Source organism: Seriola dumerili, unplaced genomic scaffold (assembly GCF_002260705.1).
Source record: "Seriola dumerili isolate Sdu_G_001 unplaced genomic scaffold, Sdu_1.0 BDQW01000435.1, whole genome shotgun sequence".
Taxonomy (NCBI): Eukaryota; Metazoa; Chordata; class Actinopteri; order Carangiformes; family Carangidae; genus Seriola; species Seriola dumerili.
Window position 1 is genome coordinate 780,344 of NW_019174690.1, and position 19,309 is coordinate 799,652.

At 41.2% G+C, this 19,309-nt stretch overlaps 1 protein-coding gene across 3 annotated transcripts; it reads left to right on the forward strand.

The window, feature by feature from the left end:
- The first annotated feature begins 1,039 nt into the window (after positions 1-1,039).
- Positions 1,040-14,688, forward strand: ndufaf6 (NADH:ubiquinone oxidoreductase complex assembly factor 6). Of its 3 annotated transcripts, none has more exons than XM_022762024.1 (9): positions 1,040-1,242; positions 2,439-2,538; positions 2,766-2,888; positions 3,166-3,222; positions 3,726-3,828; positions 3,986-4,119; positions 8,767-8,868; positions 11,595-11,651; positions 14,536-14,688. In XM_022762024.1, exons 1-9 carry the CDS (start codon positions 1,052-1,054, stop codon positions 14,662-14,664), a joined length of 996 nt encoding a protein of 331 aa, XP_022617745.1. In that variant the 5' UTR covers positions 1,040-1,051; the 3' UTR covers positions 14,665-14,688. The 3 variants fall into 3 exon arrangements, with proteins under 3 accessions (XP_022617745.1, XP_022617746.1, XP_022617747.1); XM_022762025.1 differs by having other exon boundaries at positions 8,767-8,872; positions 14,536-14,571; XM_022762026.1 differs by lacking the exon at positions 1,040-1,242 and having other exon boundaries at positions 2,441-2,542.
- Positions 14,689-19,309: the final 4,621 nt, after the last annotated feature.

The window sequence follows — 19,309 nt, forward strand, 5'->3', positions numbered from 1 at the left end:
ACCAGGAGGAGAGGGGTGGAGAACAGGTGAGAAGAAGACAGAAGAGGAAGTCTGGAGTTGAAGAATGAAGAAGAGAGTAGAAAAAAATATTAAAAAAAAATTGTGCTTGTGGCAAAGAGATTTGTATTTGTTAAGACAGTGTGAATCAAAACTGAACAAATGATCAGTGGTGAGGTTCAACAAAGACACAGGGAAAGAAGAAATGCTTTTGTGGACGTCTGTGTACAGAGATAAAGAGCCGGTGATCAGGTGTAGATTAAATAAAATACTGTCTGATAATATTACAGTACATGTGCATGTTGTTTATCCTATGATGCTATTAATATAATTAGAGTAAATGTTCTTCTGTTGGCCTCATATTCAATTCAGAGTCGTGAAGACATTTACTTGGCCTTGTTGTGGATCCACGTCTGCTCAGTTAGAGCAGCTCATATTATTATGGTCTGGATTTAAATGTACATTTGTCATCTTATCATTAAATCTGCAAACTCTACTCCAGCATAGTGTAACAACAATAGGTGTCAATATTAGTGATGCTGTATATGTCAAAGTCATTCCCCACCTGTGTCATATAAAGTCAAAATAGTCACATCAGACAATGGTTAAAATTACTCATTGTCAAAATCTGTTGTGTTGTGGTTTCAGACTGATGGATATAGAGAACAATTAGATTTAAAATATGATGCAGGTTTAGGATGATTATTTTTCCTGGGCAACTTTCCCCTGAGTGTCGACCTAAGGTGGTGCTAAACCTCTGTGTTATCAGTATGTTTCTTGTTCACCTGTTTATCAGCTGAATGAAACCATTGGTTGGAATGTGTATAGTCTCTATTAAAAAACACCAAAACAGAAGGCAACATCCAGCAGATGTCATCTGTATTATTTGTTTTAATTTGTATTATTTTATAGGATCATTATCAGGTACGTTTATGTCAGATATCTTCGTTTAATTAACGAAGCGAAGCGGAATGTAAAGTCCGCGGCTTGTCTGTTGGCCGGGGGAATGTTTTCAACGTGACACACAAATTAAGGTTGAAAGTTGAAGGGGAACATGGCAGCTGGCGTCAGCGCTAAACATGGGTTATTAAGCAGCAAAACGTCGCTGTACCACACTCTCCACAGGAAGATATCACCCAACAGTGTGTGTGTACAGAGAGCGGCTGAAATACGGAGTGTGAGGTCGGCAACGAGCGCGACGCCGGACTCACAACACAATGAGAAGTACTGTCTGGAGCTGGTCAGGTGGGTCTCTCGATGCTAACAACAACAAGCTAACTAAAGCTAAGTGAATTCGCCCTTACTGGGGGAGATATAACAGCTTAATTTACGGCTACAAACAGCCCGTCCTCCCTTTTAAAGAGCTTTAACACTCTTATAAAAGGATAAATAACACATTAAAAAGGGGGAATATAACGTTTTGCAGGGAAACAACACCACGACAGACTCCATTCAAATATCACATATAAATGAAGACAACGTAAAAATTCATAACGCTAAAAAAAATATATTTTGAAAGCTTATTATGCTCTCTGAATATTTTGTGTTTACTCTTCATTTTGGCTCAACCCAGCTCACCAATAAGCATGTATTTAAATGTAGTTTCAGCCTCTAAAGTGTAAAGTATGTTTGTTAAGCTCCTATAAAGCTCTATTGTTAAAGTTTTGGCAGAGCTGCTTTCAGTTACTGTGCATCATTGAAATGGAATGAAACAAACTAGAGTCTTATATTTACTTTGGAGATTTTAAATCTATATTGTTTTATTTAATCTCTGACTATTGTAAATGTGTTTGCTGATTCACAGCTTCTTAGTTTCTTGTATTGTGAAGTTCTGTTGTGTTTGTTGTTGATTGTGACTTGTGATTTCTTGGTAAAGATATTTTAATCTCAGTGAGACTGTCTGATTAAATGAAGATTAAATTAAATGAATAAATGTGAAAACGACTTCAGTCGACAAACGTTTATGTCAGTCCAGCGAAGTGAATACATCGTGCTATTAAAATGTGGTTAGTTCACTTACTGTAAGATTGTTATATGTGTGATCTTATATATAAGATGTAGTGGGGAAATATGATGAAAATGTTAAGGCATCACACTGACTGCTAATGTCTAACTAATGTCATCATCTCACAGCTTTTGTAAAAAGCTGGTTGGTGATGGGAGCATGTTTAGGATCATTTCTATTTATTTATTATTTTGTTATTTCTTTCTTTTGCTGTTGTTTCTCTACAAAATATCTGTTGCACCGATGTTTGTCTGAAAAATATTTCACTCTCCCCTTATTTATGTCACATAAAAATTAAATTACGCTAAATGAAGAAGGAGAAACATGTTGTCAGAGACGTTGTGCAGCAGTGTCAAAGTTTAATTTGGTGTGTATGTGGTGTATCTTGTTACTGTCTCTCACTGTTCTCCTCACTCCTGTCTCTCCTCCTCCTCAGGTCCAGAGACTATGACGGCTTTGTGTCCTCTCTCCTCCTCCCAGAGGAGGTGCGGCGTTCCTCTTTGGCTCTGAGAGCCTTTAATGTGGAGCTGGCACAGGCAGGTATTCCTACAGCCAGGCTGGATGGAGGATTACAGATGTTGATACTGATGTTTTTACCAATTTACAGTTACTAGTCTTACTGTTAAAGAACTGTTACCACTTATTCCTATTATTGATAGTTAATTATGATTAAAAACTGTAATGAGCTGCCTCTTCTCTGATCCCAGGCCTTTTTTAAGTGGTGTTTTAAATATTTGCCCTCTTATGTTTGTTTCGATACAAGGTGAAGGACTCAGTTTCCCAGAAGACCATTGGTCTGATGCGGATGGAGTTCTGGAAGACAGCCATAGAGGAAATCTACAGAGATGAGCCTCCGAACCAGCCGGTCACTAACGAGCTGTGGAGGGTAAATATCAACCTACAGAGAACAGGACGTCAAAAAACTCCAGACTGATTCAGGACGAACTAACAGAAACACTTACCTAAGCAAGAGTGTCAGGATTTGTCTTTAGTTTTAATCATAGCCACAATGTCAACATTTAACGTGAGAAAGCATCTTCTGTCAAATGTTTGCTGCTTCATTCTGTTCTGTGTGTGTCAAGCTTCATTGTTTTCTCAGGAGCTTTAAGTTGATTAATTAATGCGAGCATCAGATGATGAACAGTCTGAACGATGTTTTGCAGGCGGTGAGGAAACACTACTTGACAAAGAGGTGGCTGCTGAAGATCATCACTGAGAGAGTAAGACACGAATGTAACATGTGAATGTCGTCTTCATTAAATTCACACACAGTCATCACAAGGCGAGTTTACATAGCACGTGTCTGTGTTTATATTTTCATTTTTTTCTGTTTGATCAGTTGGTAAAAAAGAAGAATATTATTACTTTTAATTAGTATTTGCCTCTGGGGGTCAGGAGCCTCTGAAGGGGCCACAACAGAAATTAATAATGTGAAAGGAAGGAAGAAAAAACAAAAAAAACTTCTGCGGAAAGTTGAGCTCATTTTGTCATGAAATATTGGAAAGTTTTACTGGATCAGCCTCAAAAAATAACAAATAAAACAGCTTGAAAAAGGAAAATCCCTCAGTGATTGAGCTGCACGCAGGTGACAAATGTTATGGAACCTGTGATTAGTCACAAGTGCAAAATGATTGAATTTAAGAGTTTATAAGCCAAAAAATGATTAAAATTAATCAAATTAAGTTCTGTAAAGTAAACGTTGAAAGTGTGTGTGTTTCACCAGGAAAAGGATATGGATGACAGAGCCTACAGGAACCTCCAGGACCTGGAGACGTATTCAGAGAACACACAGTCGTCCTTGATATACTTGATGCTGGAGTGTTTAGGTGAGGACATGAAGCTGTAAACATAAATATATTCTCAGATACTGAAACCCGTCCTGGTGGTTAGTTGTATAGATAAAGATATCATAGGTAGGTTAGGATAAAGGTCCGGGTTGAAAATGTGATCATTTTCAACCCTTGTGTCTGTTTTTCTCTGCAGGTTTGAAAAACGTGCACGCCGACCACGCAGCCAGTCACATCGGCAAAGCTCAGGGAATCGTCACGTGTCTGCGAGCGACTCCGTATCACAGCAGCCGACGGAAAGTCTACCTGCCCATGGACATCTGCATGCTGGTGAGTGGAGGCTTCACGGTGATATCAGCTCTCTTGTTTACTGTTTAACCCCTGAAGGAGAATGATGCATATAAGATAAAAGCATGAAGAGCAGTGTTTACTGTAAACTGATCTTAACAGTGTTTGTCCCAGGGCTGAGTGTTGTTAGAAAATATTTAACACTGCTGACACTGATACCTGAGTTTTGGTAGTGATGCCGAAAACATACATTCTTCTACATCTTAAATAGGACATTATAATCAAATCTTAACTTTGTTTTGTTTTAGAAAATATTAAAGTTCAAGATTAATTTTGTTCCAAATACAGTTGAAATGAAAATATAGTTTCTTCAGCATCAGGGAATAAAAACTAACAAATAGTCAGACAAAATCATAAAAGCATCAAAACGTGAGGAGAATTACAACGTCGCACAGGAATCAAGGAGGTGGTTTTTCAGACAATTTCACAAAGTAATATTTTGCAGAATTAAAATGGAAACACTTTTTTTTTCTCGCTTTCAAGTTGTGGCACCTGTTGATCAGGCCCCCGGGGAGCCAGTTCCAACAGAGAGGCAGATGCTGGAAATGTGTCGTCCTGTTTAATTAGAATCATATCGCATGACATCACTCGGTGGAAACACAGACTATTCGCAGTCAATCTTTCTAAAAAATAAAATCGATTCTGTTTTTGCGTAAAACTCCAGTTGAAGTTGAAACCTGAAATAAAATAGAACTTTTCTTAAATAAAAGTTTAGATAATAAAGTCTAAAGTTAGACAATTATCCTGTGTTAAATCAGGAAGTATCTGATAAAAGAAGTGAATAAGCTTCAGAATCAGACCAAACTAACTTTCAATACTTTTGTTTTTAGATATTTTGTGCTCAGACACATTTGAGTCAATATTCATAAGGTGTTTCACTTCAGTGCTCAGCCTCATTGCAAGAAAGAGAGGAGTTTTGTTAAAGTGAAAATCATTAAAAAATGATTGATTTGTAGTGTTTCTTAAAGGGTTAACACAGACTCGTCTGCTCCGTATTTTTAGGGGCGATTCAGCTCTTACCTCGACTGTAACTCTTACTTTGCCCTAACAGCAGCGTGACACTAGTTAAAGCGTGTCCCCAGTCGACTGGTTTTTAAGTCTGAGTTTTGCTCCCAGAGACAACATGAGGCAGACACACACACACACACACACACACACAGACACAGACACAATCACACACACACACACACACACACACACACACACTCCCACACATGTTTGTCTGACTCATGCTTCGGCTTTGACATCGTGTCAGATGATATTCTTGTCGTAGCAGTAACGAAATCATTATCCAGCACAAAGCGACAACAAACCAGTGAGGGGTCGTTACACAACAACCATATGGAGCCTCAGATTTAAACCCTTCTGCCTCAGATAAACACACACACACACACACACACACACACACACACACACACACACACACACACACACACTGCAGATGAACAGAAAAACGCTGCAAACAATTTGCAACCTTTGTGTGGGCCATCTGTCCCACAGAGAGAACAACACACTGCTGCTGGAGGATCTGAGAGAGGTGGGCAGGGTGGGTGGGGGGGTGAGGGGTGAGGGGGTTATATATACGGTGCAGATGTATTTCGGCTGCTGCATGAAGCACGCAGGCTCTGCGCTTAGAAAATCTTCAGCTGTGGAGAGATGACGCTCGTGACCCGAGGCCTCCTGAGCCCACTCACCCCACATCACCTCCACGCTGCTGCCTGAAGAGGGGGCTGCTGGTGTGCTGAAATCCCCCTCATGCTCTCATATATATATTTATATGTGAACCATGTAGCTCATGACTAAAGAAGCAAAACAAGATTAAATTTAATGTTTTGTTGATTCAGAAACACTGGAGGCAACAGTGCAGGATGCAGCAGAGAGACAACAGAGGGACTCATTTTCCTGTGACACTTGGTTGATCATGTGTGAACCACAGGGGGGAGGAAATACATAAGACGCACGTCAGCAATCACGTCTCACCAGCTTTCTCAACAAACTGATAAATATGTTTTTTAGCGTATTAGGAGTAGCAGCGCTTAAACGAAGGACACAACTCATGACATTCGTAAAATGGCTGTAATAAATCATATGAGGAAAACAGGTGATATTAACGATATAAAATGAGAAAAATATGTAAATGAGAACAAGTGTAATGTGAATTGGCTGCATTAAAACAGTGAAGGTGATCGGAGTAACGGGCTGAGTGAGTCTGTCGGCAGGACAGTGAAGAGGACAGCTCTTCATCACGATCGACTCATTTAAACGTTAATATATCCAATAATAGAGCGCAGCTGTCGTCATGGAGCTGCATTTATGTTGATTTTGTCAAAATAACCTCCTCACCAGATGTCGGCTGTGATGCAGTTCTGCGGGTGAAGAAGAAAAGGTTTTATTGTTGTTGTCGTTCAGGTGTTTTCGCTGTGGACACAGGTCTGTACCAAAACAACCTGCAACCTGCAAGTTAAATAACATTGTTAAAACTATAATCTGTAACTTTTCCACATAAAAATGACTAGATTTATAATAATATGAATATATAATAACTTTATTTATTCAGCACCTTTAAAAACAGAGTTTACAAAGTGCTTTGACAAACAAAACAAAAGCAATAAGAGTCACAAGCAGGAGAGAAATCAGGTGGAGTTACAGAGGGAGGACAAATAATATAATTCAATATAAATGAGGACAATTAGAGGGAGCAGCTGTTGTATAAAAACACACAAACACGCACAATAAAAGCAATAAAAAGGTGATGTGGAGACGATTCAACATAAAAGGACGATTTAAAAAAAGACGACGTGACATAAGAAGTGATTTAAAAGAAGTTACTGATTCTTCCTCGTCTCGTCTCCCGTCTGCTTTATGTCCCAAATGTTTCCATCAATTCTAAGATTCACTTTTTACACGTTGTTGTCGTTTGCAACTGTATATTTTAAGCAGGTGAAGGATTTTAGTCATCGGACGTCTGGATCAAGTTATCAGAGGAAACACAGACTTTTAATGTGAAACAGTTTTTACTGGTTATAATCATAATTGTGGACAATTCAGCTGCTGGTTAAAAAACAAACCATCCTGAACCAAACTGGGACATCCCATGATCCCTTGCAACTTCTCGACGCCCCCCAAACATCGTCTTTTGTTGAGGGACTCCTAGCTGCAGGAGTTACATGCAGTGTGTTAAAGAGGTGCGTTATCAGGTGCATGAACGAGCGTGTTGGTGACGTGAAGAGTCGCTTGCTCGGGTCACAAGTGTAACGCCTCACCTCTCTCCCTCTCGTCTGTTCTTCAACGTTTCCCCTCCATTATTCCCGCCTCGTTATTTCTCATCATTATTTCCCAGCTGCGAGTTCAGTCCGCCCTCAGGCAATTTCCCCCCAGTTCTCGCAGAAACGGTTCTCTGGGAAATTATTCTGTTATTTTGTTCCCGTGAAGAGAGAGAGGGTCAGATCGGTTTCGCCCGACAGCCTCAATTAAGTCGTCACAGTCGGCGGGTCTGAGACGTTCAGAAGAAAATGCGAGTGGAGAAATGAACTCTACTTGTCGAGGAGGTTTGAGAGTTGCGCAGAAATGATTGTTGTTTATCCTGTTAGTCCATTCTGTCGATGATGTTGGGTTATCTTATTCTCAGTGACCCACCTGCTCATGAATAATAACGGATCATTAAGTCTCACATCTTCACAGGAGGAGCGTCGACTGACTTTCACCTGGATTTTACGCCTCGTGCTGTTTCCTGCTGCAGGAAGACGCTGATCGCTGTTTCCTAAACCTGACTGGCAATTTGAAAAAAAAAAGTAATTTAAATACACATGACAAAGCTCAAGGTGACATCACGTCCTGTGGTTAAATCATTGTTTATCAAACTGCACAGATGTTCTCCTCTCTAATCTGCAGCGTGCAAGATTTGAACATAATATTGCATCATAAACATTTGTACTTTTTTATGATTTTATCTGTGAAAGTTACTATTTGAATAAACTTTACATACTTACTTGCTTGCTTACTAATAAATTATATTAAAGATATATAATATTTTTAAAGCCAAATGATCTCTGATGAGAATAGATGTTCGTGTGGATGAACTGCAAAGAACTTCAGACTTTGTGTAGAACAAACTCCTTTAAGAGGATAAGAAAGGATCCTTTTTGTGCAAAGGTGCTGATTATACAGAATAAAATGTATATTCTGTCTTATACATATAGAAATATATACATACATGCACAGTATTTAGAAAGAAAATGGAAAATAAACAGGTTAAACACAGGGAGATGCCACAGCAGTAGTTACCATCAGTGGGTTGAGATATTCCGCTTTGGTCTGCACTGATGTTACCAGCTAAATTAAATTAACTGTGTGAAAGATGAAACTGAAACCCTGTGCAGTGTTGTGCAGTGGGGGCTGCTTGTGTGTAAATAAGTGCAGGGGTGATGTTGCTGGTGCACCAGAAACAGACCTGCAGCAGTTTAAGTGTCTCCTTTTTGACAGATTAAAGAGAAGCCTGGGCTCTCGTGCTCGTGGAGCTGAAGTGGAAACAGCTGAGCTGCAGTGATAAGCTCCGTCATCAAGTTGTTAAGTTGTCGTATCAGTCGTGCCCCCAAAACATGAGCGTGTTTGTCTCTTGTGTCTCTGCAGCACGGAGCGTCTCAGGAGGACTTTATCCGCGGCAGCCGGGAGCAGAACGTCCGGGACGTCGTGTACGACATCGCCAGTCAGGCTCACGTACATTTACAGCACGTAGGTACTCTCACCTGTCACCTGTACCACAAGACCGGCGCGCTCGTACCGTCACAGCTGTCCATGGGTATTAACGCGCTGCTGTGACACTCCACTCCTCTGGGAAGGCTTTCCACCGCTCTGCAGGGATTTACATTTACATTGGCATTTATTCATTTGGCAGATGCTTCTGTGCAAAGCGAGACACAACCCGGGCCGCCGCACATCAAACAGAAACCTCCACAGAGTGCCTCCACACTCAGCGCCTTGCTCCGCCCCCGACACAAGTGCCGCCAGGGCCGCAGGTGCTTGAAGTGTTTGTGTGAGTAGACTGAGGAGAGAGATGGAGCTGTAACTGATTTTTGAAGAGTGAGAGGGGATCCACTGACCGAGTGGAGTCTGGTATCTTCTTCCATCACAGAGGAAGCGCACAGACGTTTCCTGCCTCGCAGGACGGAGGGAATTCAGATGTCTGATCCCACACAAAGTAAAACAGTGTGGTGTGTATAACCAGCCACAGTAGTTTGAGTCAGATGCTTTGCGGGGGAAAGTTTTCAGCAGCGGATTATTTATTTATTTATAGGGACAGTATATGTTAATGAACTTCAGTACAAAACACACGATGTAAACTAATTTACATACATTTACACAAAATAAATAAAAAGAAATGAATTATTAACCCATTAACCCAATTGGTTCATCGGTGGGTTAAGAGCTGCAGGGATGAAGTATGTTTGTAGTCCACCTGAAGTTAGCTTCCCCCTGGTTCCCTCCACAAACAGCCAATAGGATTTCTCCGTTGTGTTTTGGATTATTAGAGAAAATAAAAACAGTTTCTGATCCTGAGGTTTAGTTCAGCAGGATCATCTTCACTAGTTCAACTACACCAGTGTCACATGACGTCAACACCAAATGAGGACTCAGGTATTTACTGACGTATTTTATGTCGTAGAGTTTGTGTTTCAGCTGTCAACAAAAAACCCATTCAGAAAACTTGAGGAGACTTCAGGTGCTAAAACACGAACTTGTCTCCAGGTTTTAGGACTAATTCCTGCAGCACAAAATGAACTACAGTGTGTTCACGGTGCAGGCTTGAGACACACAGACTTGTTAGAGAGATCCATTCATTGTTGGTTTTGGATATTATTTGTTGACAAGAAGGAAAAATATAAAACATCACCATCTTTAACTGTTAGATAATATTTCAAGGTTTCCTGAAATCCCGGAAGATGTTGAAATCTTTAATCTTTAAATATAAATATGATGATGATGTGATTTCTGTGTTTCCTTTACATCTGGAGAATCAGATTCGTAGGCCGGGGCGTCTCTGTAGCTCCGCAACATTTGACCATACTACGATTTCGATTAATTGTCAAAACTGTCCTGGAAAGTCAGGTTGCACAAGCTGATCGACATGTGCTTCAATCTTGTGCCTCCTAAACCTCACATCAGCAACAGTTTGTAACGCCTTTGGAATACCTTTTTAAGCCACTTAACCAGATCTCAAACAGCAGGAGGAAAACAGAGAGTGCTATTCTTAAAATTCAAATTGCAGGGGGATGATTTGACATGCAGTGATTTACAACTTGCAAAATGTCTGCACACACGGTTTAAACACACAGTACAGTAATGGAGCTCTCAGGAGTCGGGGACCAACTGGTTTGGAGCTTTATTAGCCTCCAATTATACGACTCATTGATTTTCTTTTAGAGGCTTTTTTCATTAAGCTGCCGCCCAAACATTCATCAGCATTTATGTTTTATTTGAACCTTGTTTATAGCAATTAAGAACGTTCCTAACAGTAGCAAAGCAGGATATAACTGAGGATTTTCTTCTTCACTGCATGTATTTAATGTGTTTACTGTTTACTGTCCTCCCCTGGCTCTCAGTCAATTAGAGAAGAGCCACATTAACAACTGACAAAGAACAACAGAGGTTATGTTAGTCATTAGAAAGTCTAATGGCCTCCGTGTCTCACAACGCTGAAATCCATCACAGTAACAGCAGGACGTGAGCTTATAGTTAAATATGTTGGTATATTGGTGGCCTGTTGTCAGTTTCTCTTCACTTTAATCTCTCATTTAAATGTGGAAATGTTTCCATTAAGTCACATATAAACACGGTATTGATTTAGTGGCAAAACAACTAAACGAACAGGAAGTCGAGAAGTTTCTGGCTCCTACTCTTCTCTTCTGATTTATATCTTTTTAATTTTTACACCACCACCAGAGCGGACAGAAGAAGAGGTAAATTTACCTTTTTGAATCCATAAGTTTGTACAAAAAATAAAGTTTTGATTCTGTATTTCTTTGAAGAGTTTTCTGAACCTAGAACCTCATGTTCTCTTCGGTCCCCCAAAGAGACTCAGCTCTGGACCGTCACAAATTTAATTGATTTAAATGGAACCTCCATAATCGCTGTATCCGCTCGCAGCCGTGAAGTAAATCCATAGGGACCATATTTCTGCCTTCAACCAGCAGCAAACCCTCTTAATAAAGTTGATTTTGGAAGCAGTTGCTTTAGCTACTGAAAATAATCTTTCCCTAAACTTTAAACAAATCCCTGCACGAGCCCTGCGGAGAGGTTTGAAGTGAGCTGTTTTTTTTTTCCCAACTGTCCAGACGGAAGCGGCTGATCGTGTGTTTGGAGTGTGAGACAGCTGACACCTGCAACGTCTTTAAAACGTGTGAATGTGTCTTCGCCTAAATTTTTTTTATTAATTTGTCTTCGTCTTCTTTCTCCTTCAGGCTCGATCTTTTAGCAGCAACGTTCCACCAGCTGCCACGCCGGCCTTCCTGCAGACGGTGAGTCAGATAACTGCTGATATCTGTTCTGGAAAACAAAATCTACTTAAAAGTCACTAAGAAACTTAGAGAAATGGATTAAAAATAAAAATCAGATGTCTTAAAACTTCAGTGAAGCTTTCAAGAAAAGCTTTTAAACTCTTCTTCTGTGTTTTATTTGAAGTGTTGATCCATCAGAAGATATGAAAACCATCTCAGTGTAGTTTTACATCTCCTCTCTCAGGCTTCTTTCTGCAGCTCTAGTAACAACAGGTCTGTGAGCCAATCAGAAGAGAGGAGGCTCTGAGCCTCTCTTCTGATTGGCTGACTGTTTTCTGAGTGATCCAATAAAAATATAGCAGATTTCAGGTAAAAACACTCAGAGAAACCAAATCCTGTAAAGGTTTGGATGGTGGGTCCAGGTGGGCGGGGCGTGGTGACTGCTTTGTTGTGACATCACAAAGTTCCAGAAGTCCTGACGGCTGGTTTTAAGGCTCAGTTTCTGAATACAGGCTGTGTGCATTTCTCTGTGGACTGAGGCTTTGATACTTTCACAGTATTAATATAGAAGCTAGACCTGATCTATAATCACACTACACATGGACAGAGACCTTTACACTGGAGGAGCTTTAAATACATTAGTTCAGATACAGGTCCTTGGGAGAAGTTCACAGAGGGAAAACAAGGCTAAACAATTCTTCATCTTTCTATTGCACCCCGAACTCATTAGCCTCACCACTTCTCATCAATCACAAGTTCAATTGATTTCTCAAATGTCCCTTGAGGGTCAAAAACACTGGCTCTACCTCTGTTTGATTTGTAGCTGTGGCTGAAAAAGTTTGAAGTCCAACATCCACATCATCAACTTTCAGCCTGAGGGAGATCTGTCCACTGAAACCTGCACATTCACAGTTTTAGTTCTCCAGGTGTTTCACTGCTGTTCTGATAAACACACTGTCTCATAGTTTTTCCTCCCTTTAATACAAATAACAGGTTTCAAACTGTGTTTGCAGGCGTGTGTGTGTTCACTATAGATTAGTTCATATCGGGTTTGTTTTAAAGCTTCTGATAATGAAACACACAGAGGAAAGTGGATTAATCTGTGCAGTGATGATGTAAGTTGTGGGCAATCATTAAAAAAGTGAGGACGTTCTGCTTAAAGGAAAAAAGCATTTATCATTGGAACGTCAGTATTTGTATCTACGTCTAGTTTAACCCTGGGATCAATTCATTAATCAGACACAGAGAATATCAGGAAAAAGTTATGGAACGCCTCAGGAAAGTGACTCTGAACGTATAAAGACATTTACACAAACTCTCTCATGTGTTTAGCAGCTGCAGATTCAGTCTCTGTCACACCGGTTAAACAAACAGAGGAGTAACAGCAGCAGTTAGTTTCCTTCAGGTGAAGAAACTTTAAATTTTAAAGTGTTTGTTAATGTATTTGTCAACAGTTATAACTCCTCCTGTCAGTTGAGCAGCTGCATGAACAGATAATGATAATATAGTGTAATACGTATAATGATATATAATATAATAATGATAATCTAGTCAAGCACAGCTGCAATAATATAAAACATGTCATTATAATTGATGATAAATACTTTACACTTCAGTACGTCCTGATATCTCAAAGATGATAAAGTATGAAAGTATAATATTTCAGTCACTTAGATAAACTTTGTTTCTTGTATAATTAGTTATATTGGAACATGTTTCCTTGTTAAACTCGCACGTCCTCACGTCTCAGGTGCAGGTGTGTTGGAAAACATCACTTAAGTCTTGTAAAGAAGAAGGTCCCGCTCACTGCTGCTGCTCAGCATCACAGTGTGTTGATGGTTAGGACGACCCAAAGGTCGAGAGAGACCGAAACGTTAGCGAGAGGGAGGATGTTCTGCTTTACAAAACTTTACTAAATTAAAATCCCAAACCTGTTACCTGTCATTTTCTCTGTCGTCATTTCCCCAACACCTTCAGCTATTCCCCCTCCTCTCCGTCAGACAGTAACGATGCAAATAAAAACAATATCACCACCGTAAATCATCAGGTCTCTGACAGTAAGAAGGAACCATACGTAGGATTTTGGCGTCAATAATGCAGCAGAACATCATCCAACCTACGTCCTCTGGAAACAGAGACGGTAAAAGATTTGTATGACAGTAAAGTTTAATATCTTAAAACGTAGAAACGCTCGTCTTGAGAGTGATACAGTTTGTGATGCAGCATTTCCTGAGACATATTTCCTGCTCCTGTCATTTATTTAAAAAAACATAAATACACACATGAATACACAGTAAAGCAGCAGATTTGTCTCATTGTTTCCGGGTTTTACTGATAAAATACACAGATTTTTTTAAAAGCAGCAGATTTAGGTTTAAACTGACGGTGACACACACACACACACCTACACCTTCCCACTGCAAGAAAACACTGATTATAGATTATATATACAGTAAGTGAGCTTTTTTCGTGATGAGTGATCATAACAGTGCTGCTGAGCCGACCTGCTGTAAATACAGAGCTGAGAGAAAACACTGTACTTCAGTCTGAACACGGCGCCGACCTCTCTGCCCTCCTCAAAGCAGAGTGATGTTTTTCACGCCGCACTGGACCTCTGCACTGCAGCAGCGGTTATTTCTGTGCATATGTGATTTTGTGTGTGTGTGTGTGTGTGTGTGTCTGTGTGTGTGTGTGTTCTGTGGTGTGCGCGCAGATTTATTGATCCAAATTTCAAAAACAACAAAAGAAAGAAATACAGGTTTCTCCTGGAGTCCCTGTCCGGTAGTGCAGAAAGGAAATGTCTGATTAACAGGCTAGAAAACATGTCGTGGTTATTCCTTCTCCAAACCTGATCAGACTCTTCTTCTTCTTCTTCTTCTTCTTCTGTGGTGTTGTGTTGCTGCAGGTGGTGTTGGAGGACTACCTGCAGAGAGTGAGGAAGGCAGATTTCGATGTTTTCCACCCCAGTCTGAAGAACAGAAACCCCCTGATCCCCATCCAGCTGTACCTCCGCTCCTGGAAGAAGACATACTGACATGAAACCCTCACCCCAACCCACCCCACCCGGCCCCAGCCCACCCAACTCAACCCACGCACAGCCCAGTGATTCCAGATTGACTGACAACTCTGAGAGCTGGAGGACTGAAGTCCAGAGACATCACCTCTCCCGGGGGGGATTCTGCCTGTGAACACATGCTGGATCAAGTCTGCAAAGAAACCCAGACCTGTTTTGAAGCACGGCGTCGCCTCTGAAGTCTGAAGTCTGCCTCTTTATTAAAACCTCAACAGCTCCACAGACACCAACCGTCACTTCTCAGCCTCTGACTCCCACACTCCAGCTTTACTCTTCATAAAACTCAGGCAGGTTCATCTTCTGTCAGAGACGAGAGAGGCAGAGGTGTTGTGATGATCAGAGTCCAAGTATTTCATCTTCACATTTATTACCATTAAGCTCTTATTCTTTTACAGCTTTAGCCCTCATTTCTCTCAGTATTAAGAAACTGGCACTTCCAACTTTAAATACTGAGATCTGCACATGAGCAGAGATCAGAAACAAACCTCACGTTTGTAAGAGCCACAGTTTCTCATGCAGGATTTCCTCGTCTTGCAAACAGACGTGGAGCGCTACGTTACAAACCTGCGGTTCTCCCAAACGCATTCAAGCACATGACACGATAAAAACGCACATTGCTGCTCGACAGAGAGAAATGGATCAGGGACTCCTGGTTTTAGTGCTGGACCACTCAGTGTAAAGTGAGGGATTAAAACCAACACTTCAGGCGCTCTCACTTTCAATAAAGCACTTCAGATGGAGTCAGGATCTCAGGAGTCGGCTCTCTATATTCACTTGTCAGTTTGTTTATCCTGATTCCTATCTGTAGATATTATTTTTCACGAGCTCCCGGCGTTGTTATCGACGTCTCTTCTCCGACAACCCTCACCTGTAAAATATGAGAGAGATGTTATTCACAGTTGATGTCAGCTCGGCTCACCTCCCGCCCCGCCCTCTGGTTTTTTAATGACACTTTTAAAAGACGCCCACCGAAACATCTCATCTTTATCTTCCCGTGAAAACAGCTCTTTCCTTTTGGCGCTGCATTTCACTACTGATGCGTCAACTCGTCGACTTTCAGGGAGCAGCCACCGGTTTAGATCATGTGACTGAACGACCACAATAAGATCCAAGTCGTACCTGTAGAGGAGGAGGAAGCTGTGGAGGAACGTCCGGGAAAGACGGAGTCAGTCTGGCACCAACATGACCAGTCCTGGTGGCAAAGCTGCTCTACAGCTCTCTGTGGGTTTCTATGGCAACAGAGGAGATTTAGTTATCCAGTTATTTAGTACTGAAAAGAAAACTTTCACCACAAATTACCCCCCCCCCCCCCCCCCCCCCCCCAATGTTTCATGAAAACAGACGTGCTCTGATAGTGTGAGACCTGTGCCAGTCAGGAGTTGGTTTGTTGGATTACTTCCTTCCTCTCCTGGAGGCAGAGTTATTGAAGCGGCAGAAAGAGAAGATTACAGAGAGCTGATGTCATTTCATAATCAAATTTCACTCCGCAGAGGAGGCAGCACCGATCGAGTGAAAGAAAAGGATGTCAGAAAGATAATGAGGTGGATGACGTGTGGAGAGGCAGCGGCACTTTATCTGTGAACAGGCCGGAGACGGATCACACCTGTGGAGACGTGTCTGACGTTTCCCACTGTACAAACATATCAGTGTGTGTGTGTGTGTGAGTGTGTGTGTGTGTGTGTTGCGGTGTCGTCCTCAGCTGCTGTTATCAAACCAAACGGAGGCCAGAGCGGACAGGAAGCTGTAACACGTCTGTTGTTTAGCACCTGAAGGATCAAATAAAACGATGAATCAGACGTTTTCTCTTTGATTGACACGTCTTCTCTTCGTCTGATAACAGCAACACACACTCCTCCGGTACTTCAGTGCTACTACACACACACACCACAACGATTACTCCACCACATTAAATAATCAGCTGGAGTCACTTTTTCAAATTCAAATTTTACATGAAGAAAAACGAAGAGAAAGAATTCCAATAATATCAAACACGGATTAACAAAATATGTGCAAGAATTTTACTCTTATAATTTAATTTGACCTTTTCTTCCTGGTCACACCTGAGGTAAAGGTAAACCACACTTTAATGAAAAGGTTCTGCCTTGGAGAGAATGTGGTTCTGTAAATGTTGATCGTTGTTTTTTATTCTGGAAACGCCCCAAAAAGATAGATCATTGGAAAGAATATTAAAATATAGTTCCTATGGATATTCAGTAGAAGCCTTGAATGGCAAGTGATTGATTTATTTATTTAATTTGCCAGGATCATTTTTTTCATCTGTATAAACAGCTGAGAGGCAAGTAAAAAAAAAAAAAATTAATTATAAATATTGTTTTCAGGTTGTCCGTGGACGTGATATCTCTGTAACGCCTTCATGGAACTTCTTCAAATTTGGCACAAACATTCATTTGAACACAAGGAAGAACTGATTAGATTTTGGGGGGTCAAAGGTCAGGTTTAGCTCATTTAGAGTCATTGTTGTGTTGGGTCTTTCACCTCCATAAAAAAACAAAAAAAAGTTTTGAAAACTTTTTTTCCTCCGCATCAGCGTCTGTGTTCGGGAACAGGGTGAGATTTTTCAGACTGAAATTTCCCACCTCTCAGTAAATCTGGTTTGATCTGTTTCTTCCATGACGCCAACAAAATGCCAGGGAGCGCTCGAGCCTCTGACTGCAGAGCGGCTGCTGCACCGTGTGAACATGTGTGAAGCTGTGTGAATCTAAAGCAGGGAGGAGGAGGAAGAGGAGGAGGAGGAGGAGCTGGTGGTGGTGAAATGTGTTGCCTCCCCGGATGAATAAAAGATAGAAACTGAATGCGGTAAGTCACTGGCAATACTTATACATTACATATTAATATGGCGGCCCGTGAGAATACTGATGCAAACTTGCGGCCAGACTTTTGATGTTTGTCGGGTCCTTGCGGAGGAACCTGAAAGAACACAGTGTTGTTGACTTTGAGGCGCTGTGCTGCATATTTCATGAATCGTGTGTTTTAAGACACACAAAAAAAAAAAAAAAAATGAATAATGTACAAAATGCAGCTTGTCACCCTTCAGTGGCACGGAGCGAGCAGAAAGGAAACGCGGAGGGATCATGATGAGAATATTATTACCATGCTAACTTGTTCTGCCTGTGTCGGCATGTTCTTCTGGGACATTGTGGAACTTTGTTTTGCCAAACGAGACGTTTGACAGTCGACAGTTTGGAGACAATAACAAGGGTAAAGAGAGAGCGAGAGAGAGAGACGTGCAGCAGAGATCAAGCCGTGGATGTTGCACTGATGTCCCCCCCCCCCATACGTGCCGTCTTATGCTGGAGATTTAAACCGACGTCTGGAGCCTCTCCTGCCTGAACAACTGTAATCATGGGTAAAGAGATTCCAAAATGACATTGAAACTTCAGCGCTATTAAAAGCCAGACAAGCATAATTCAGAGACGGTGCCTGAGGACATGTTTGCTCCAGAGAAACTAGAACCTGACGGTGGTCAAGTGGTGATTGGTATTCAGGAGGTGCAGGAGTAATCCCCGCTGTCTGGACCACATCAGGCTGATTATCTTGCATTAGCTCTGCTGCAGACTGAGCGGAGGGAGCGGAGGGTTCGGCCTCCTCATCGTCCAGTGACAGCTCTGCTGGCGGGCGGCTGCTGAAGCTCTGCTGCAGGAAACACAAACAAACAAACAAACATCAAGACTTTCACTGTCAAGATTCAGGTTCATCCATCTACATTGGTTTTTGCAATTTGATTTAAGTTATTCACACCATTAAAAGTGCAATATTAAGTAAAGGTGGCGTTCAGCAATATTAGCTAATTATCAGAGCATGTCATGTGGTGACCCCAGTTTTAAAGCTCCATGTTTCTTCTTCTTCTGTGTTTTATTTGAAGTGTTGATCCATCAGACGATATAAAAACCATCTCAGTGTAGTTTTACATCTCCTCTCTCAGGCTTCTCTCTGGAGCTCTATTAACAACAGGTCGCTGAGCCAATCAGAAGAGAGGAGGCTCTAAACCTCTCTTCTGATTGGCTGATTGACTAACTTTAAGTTAATGCCCATGAGACAAAGATAATCCAACCGTTACAGGTGAGTTTTAGTTGATGAGAAAATCTCAACCTGAACCTGGCGGCCTCTGGTGTTTGTTTCTTCCTGTAAATTAGCAGGTGGATGTAGAGAAGGTTGGAGTGTGTGTGTGTGTGTGTGTGTGTGTGTGTGTTATACATGAGGCCCCAGGAGTCCTCAAAGCACATTTAGCCCTGAAAATGCTATTATTATCATTAAAGCCTGTGTGTTAATTATGCACATTATGGTAATTACACCACTTTTCATGACAGTGCAGTGGATGCTTTGGCCACATTTCTCACAACATAACGTGACCTTTAACTTGTGGATATGAACAGCAGCTCATGTTTCATGGACATCAGAGGAGTACTGAGGTGAAATCTTACTTTTCTATGAATAATTTACTTCATATTTTCCAGAAGACGCTGCAGTGATGTACACGATGCTCAGCGCTGATCGTCCCCTGTGTTTGAGGAACGAGGACGGTCTGTTGGTGTCTGGAAAAAAAACCTAAATTACAAATATAATGTCTGTGCTAAAAGCCTGATTC

Bases quoted from the DNA above. Each gene is read 5' to 3' on its own strand.
- ndufaf6 (XM_022762024.1), top strand. From the start codon at position 1,052: ATGGCAGCTGGCGTCAGCGCTAAACATGGGTTATTAAGCAGCAAAACG. The intron at 3,829-3,985 runs GTGAGGACATGA...TTTTCTCTGCAG, and splicing joins CTTGATGCTGGAGTGTTTAG to GTTTGAAAAACGTGCACGCC. The intron at 11,652-14,535 runs GTGAGTCAGATA...GTGTTGCTGCAG, and splicing joins CGCCGGCCTTCCTGCAGACG to GTGGTGTTGGAGGACTACCT.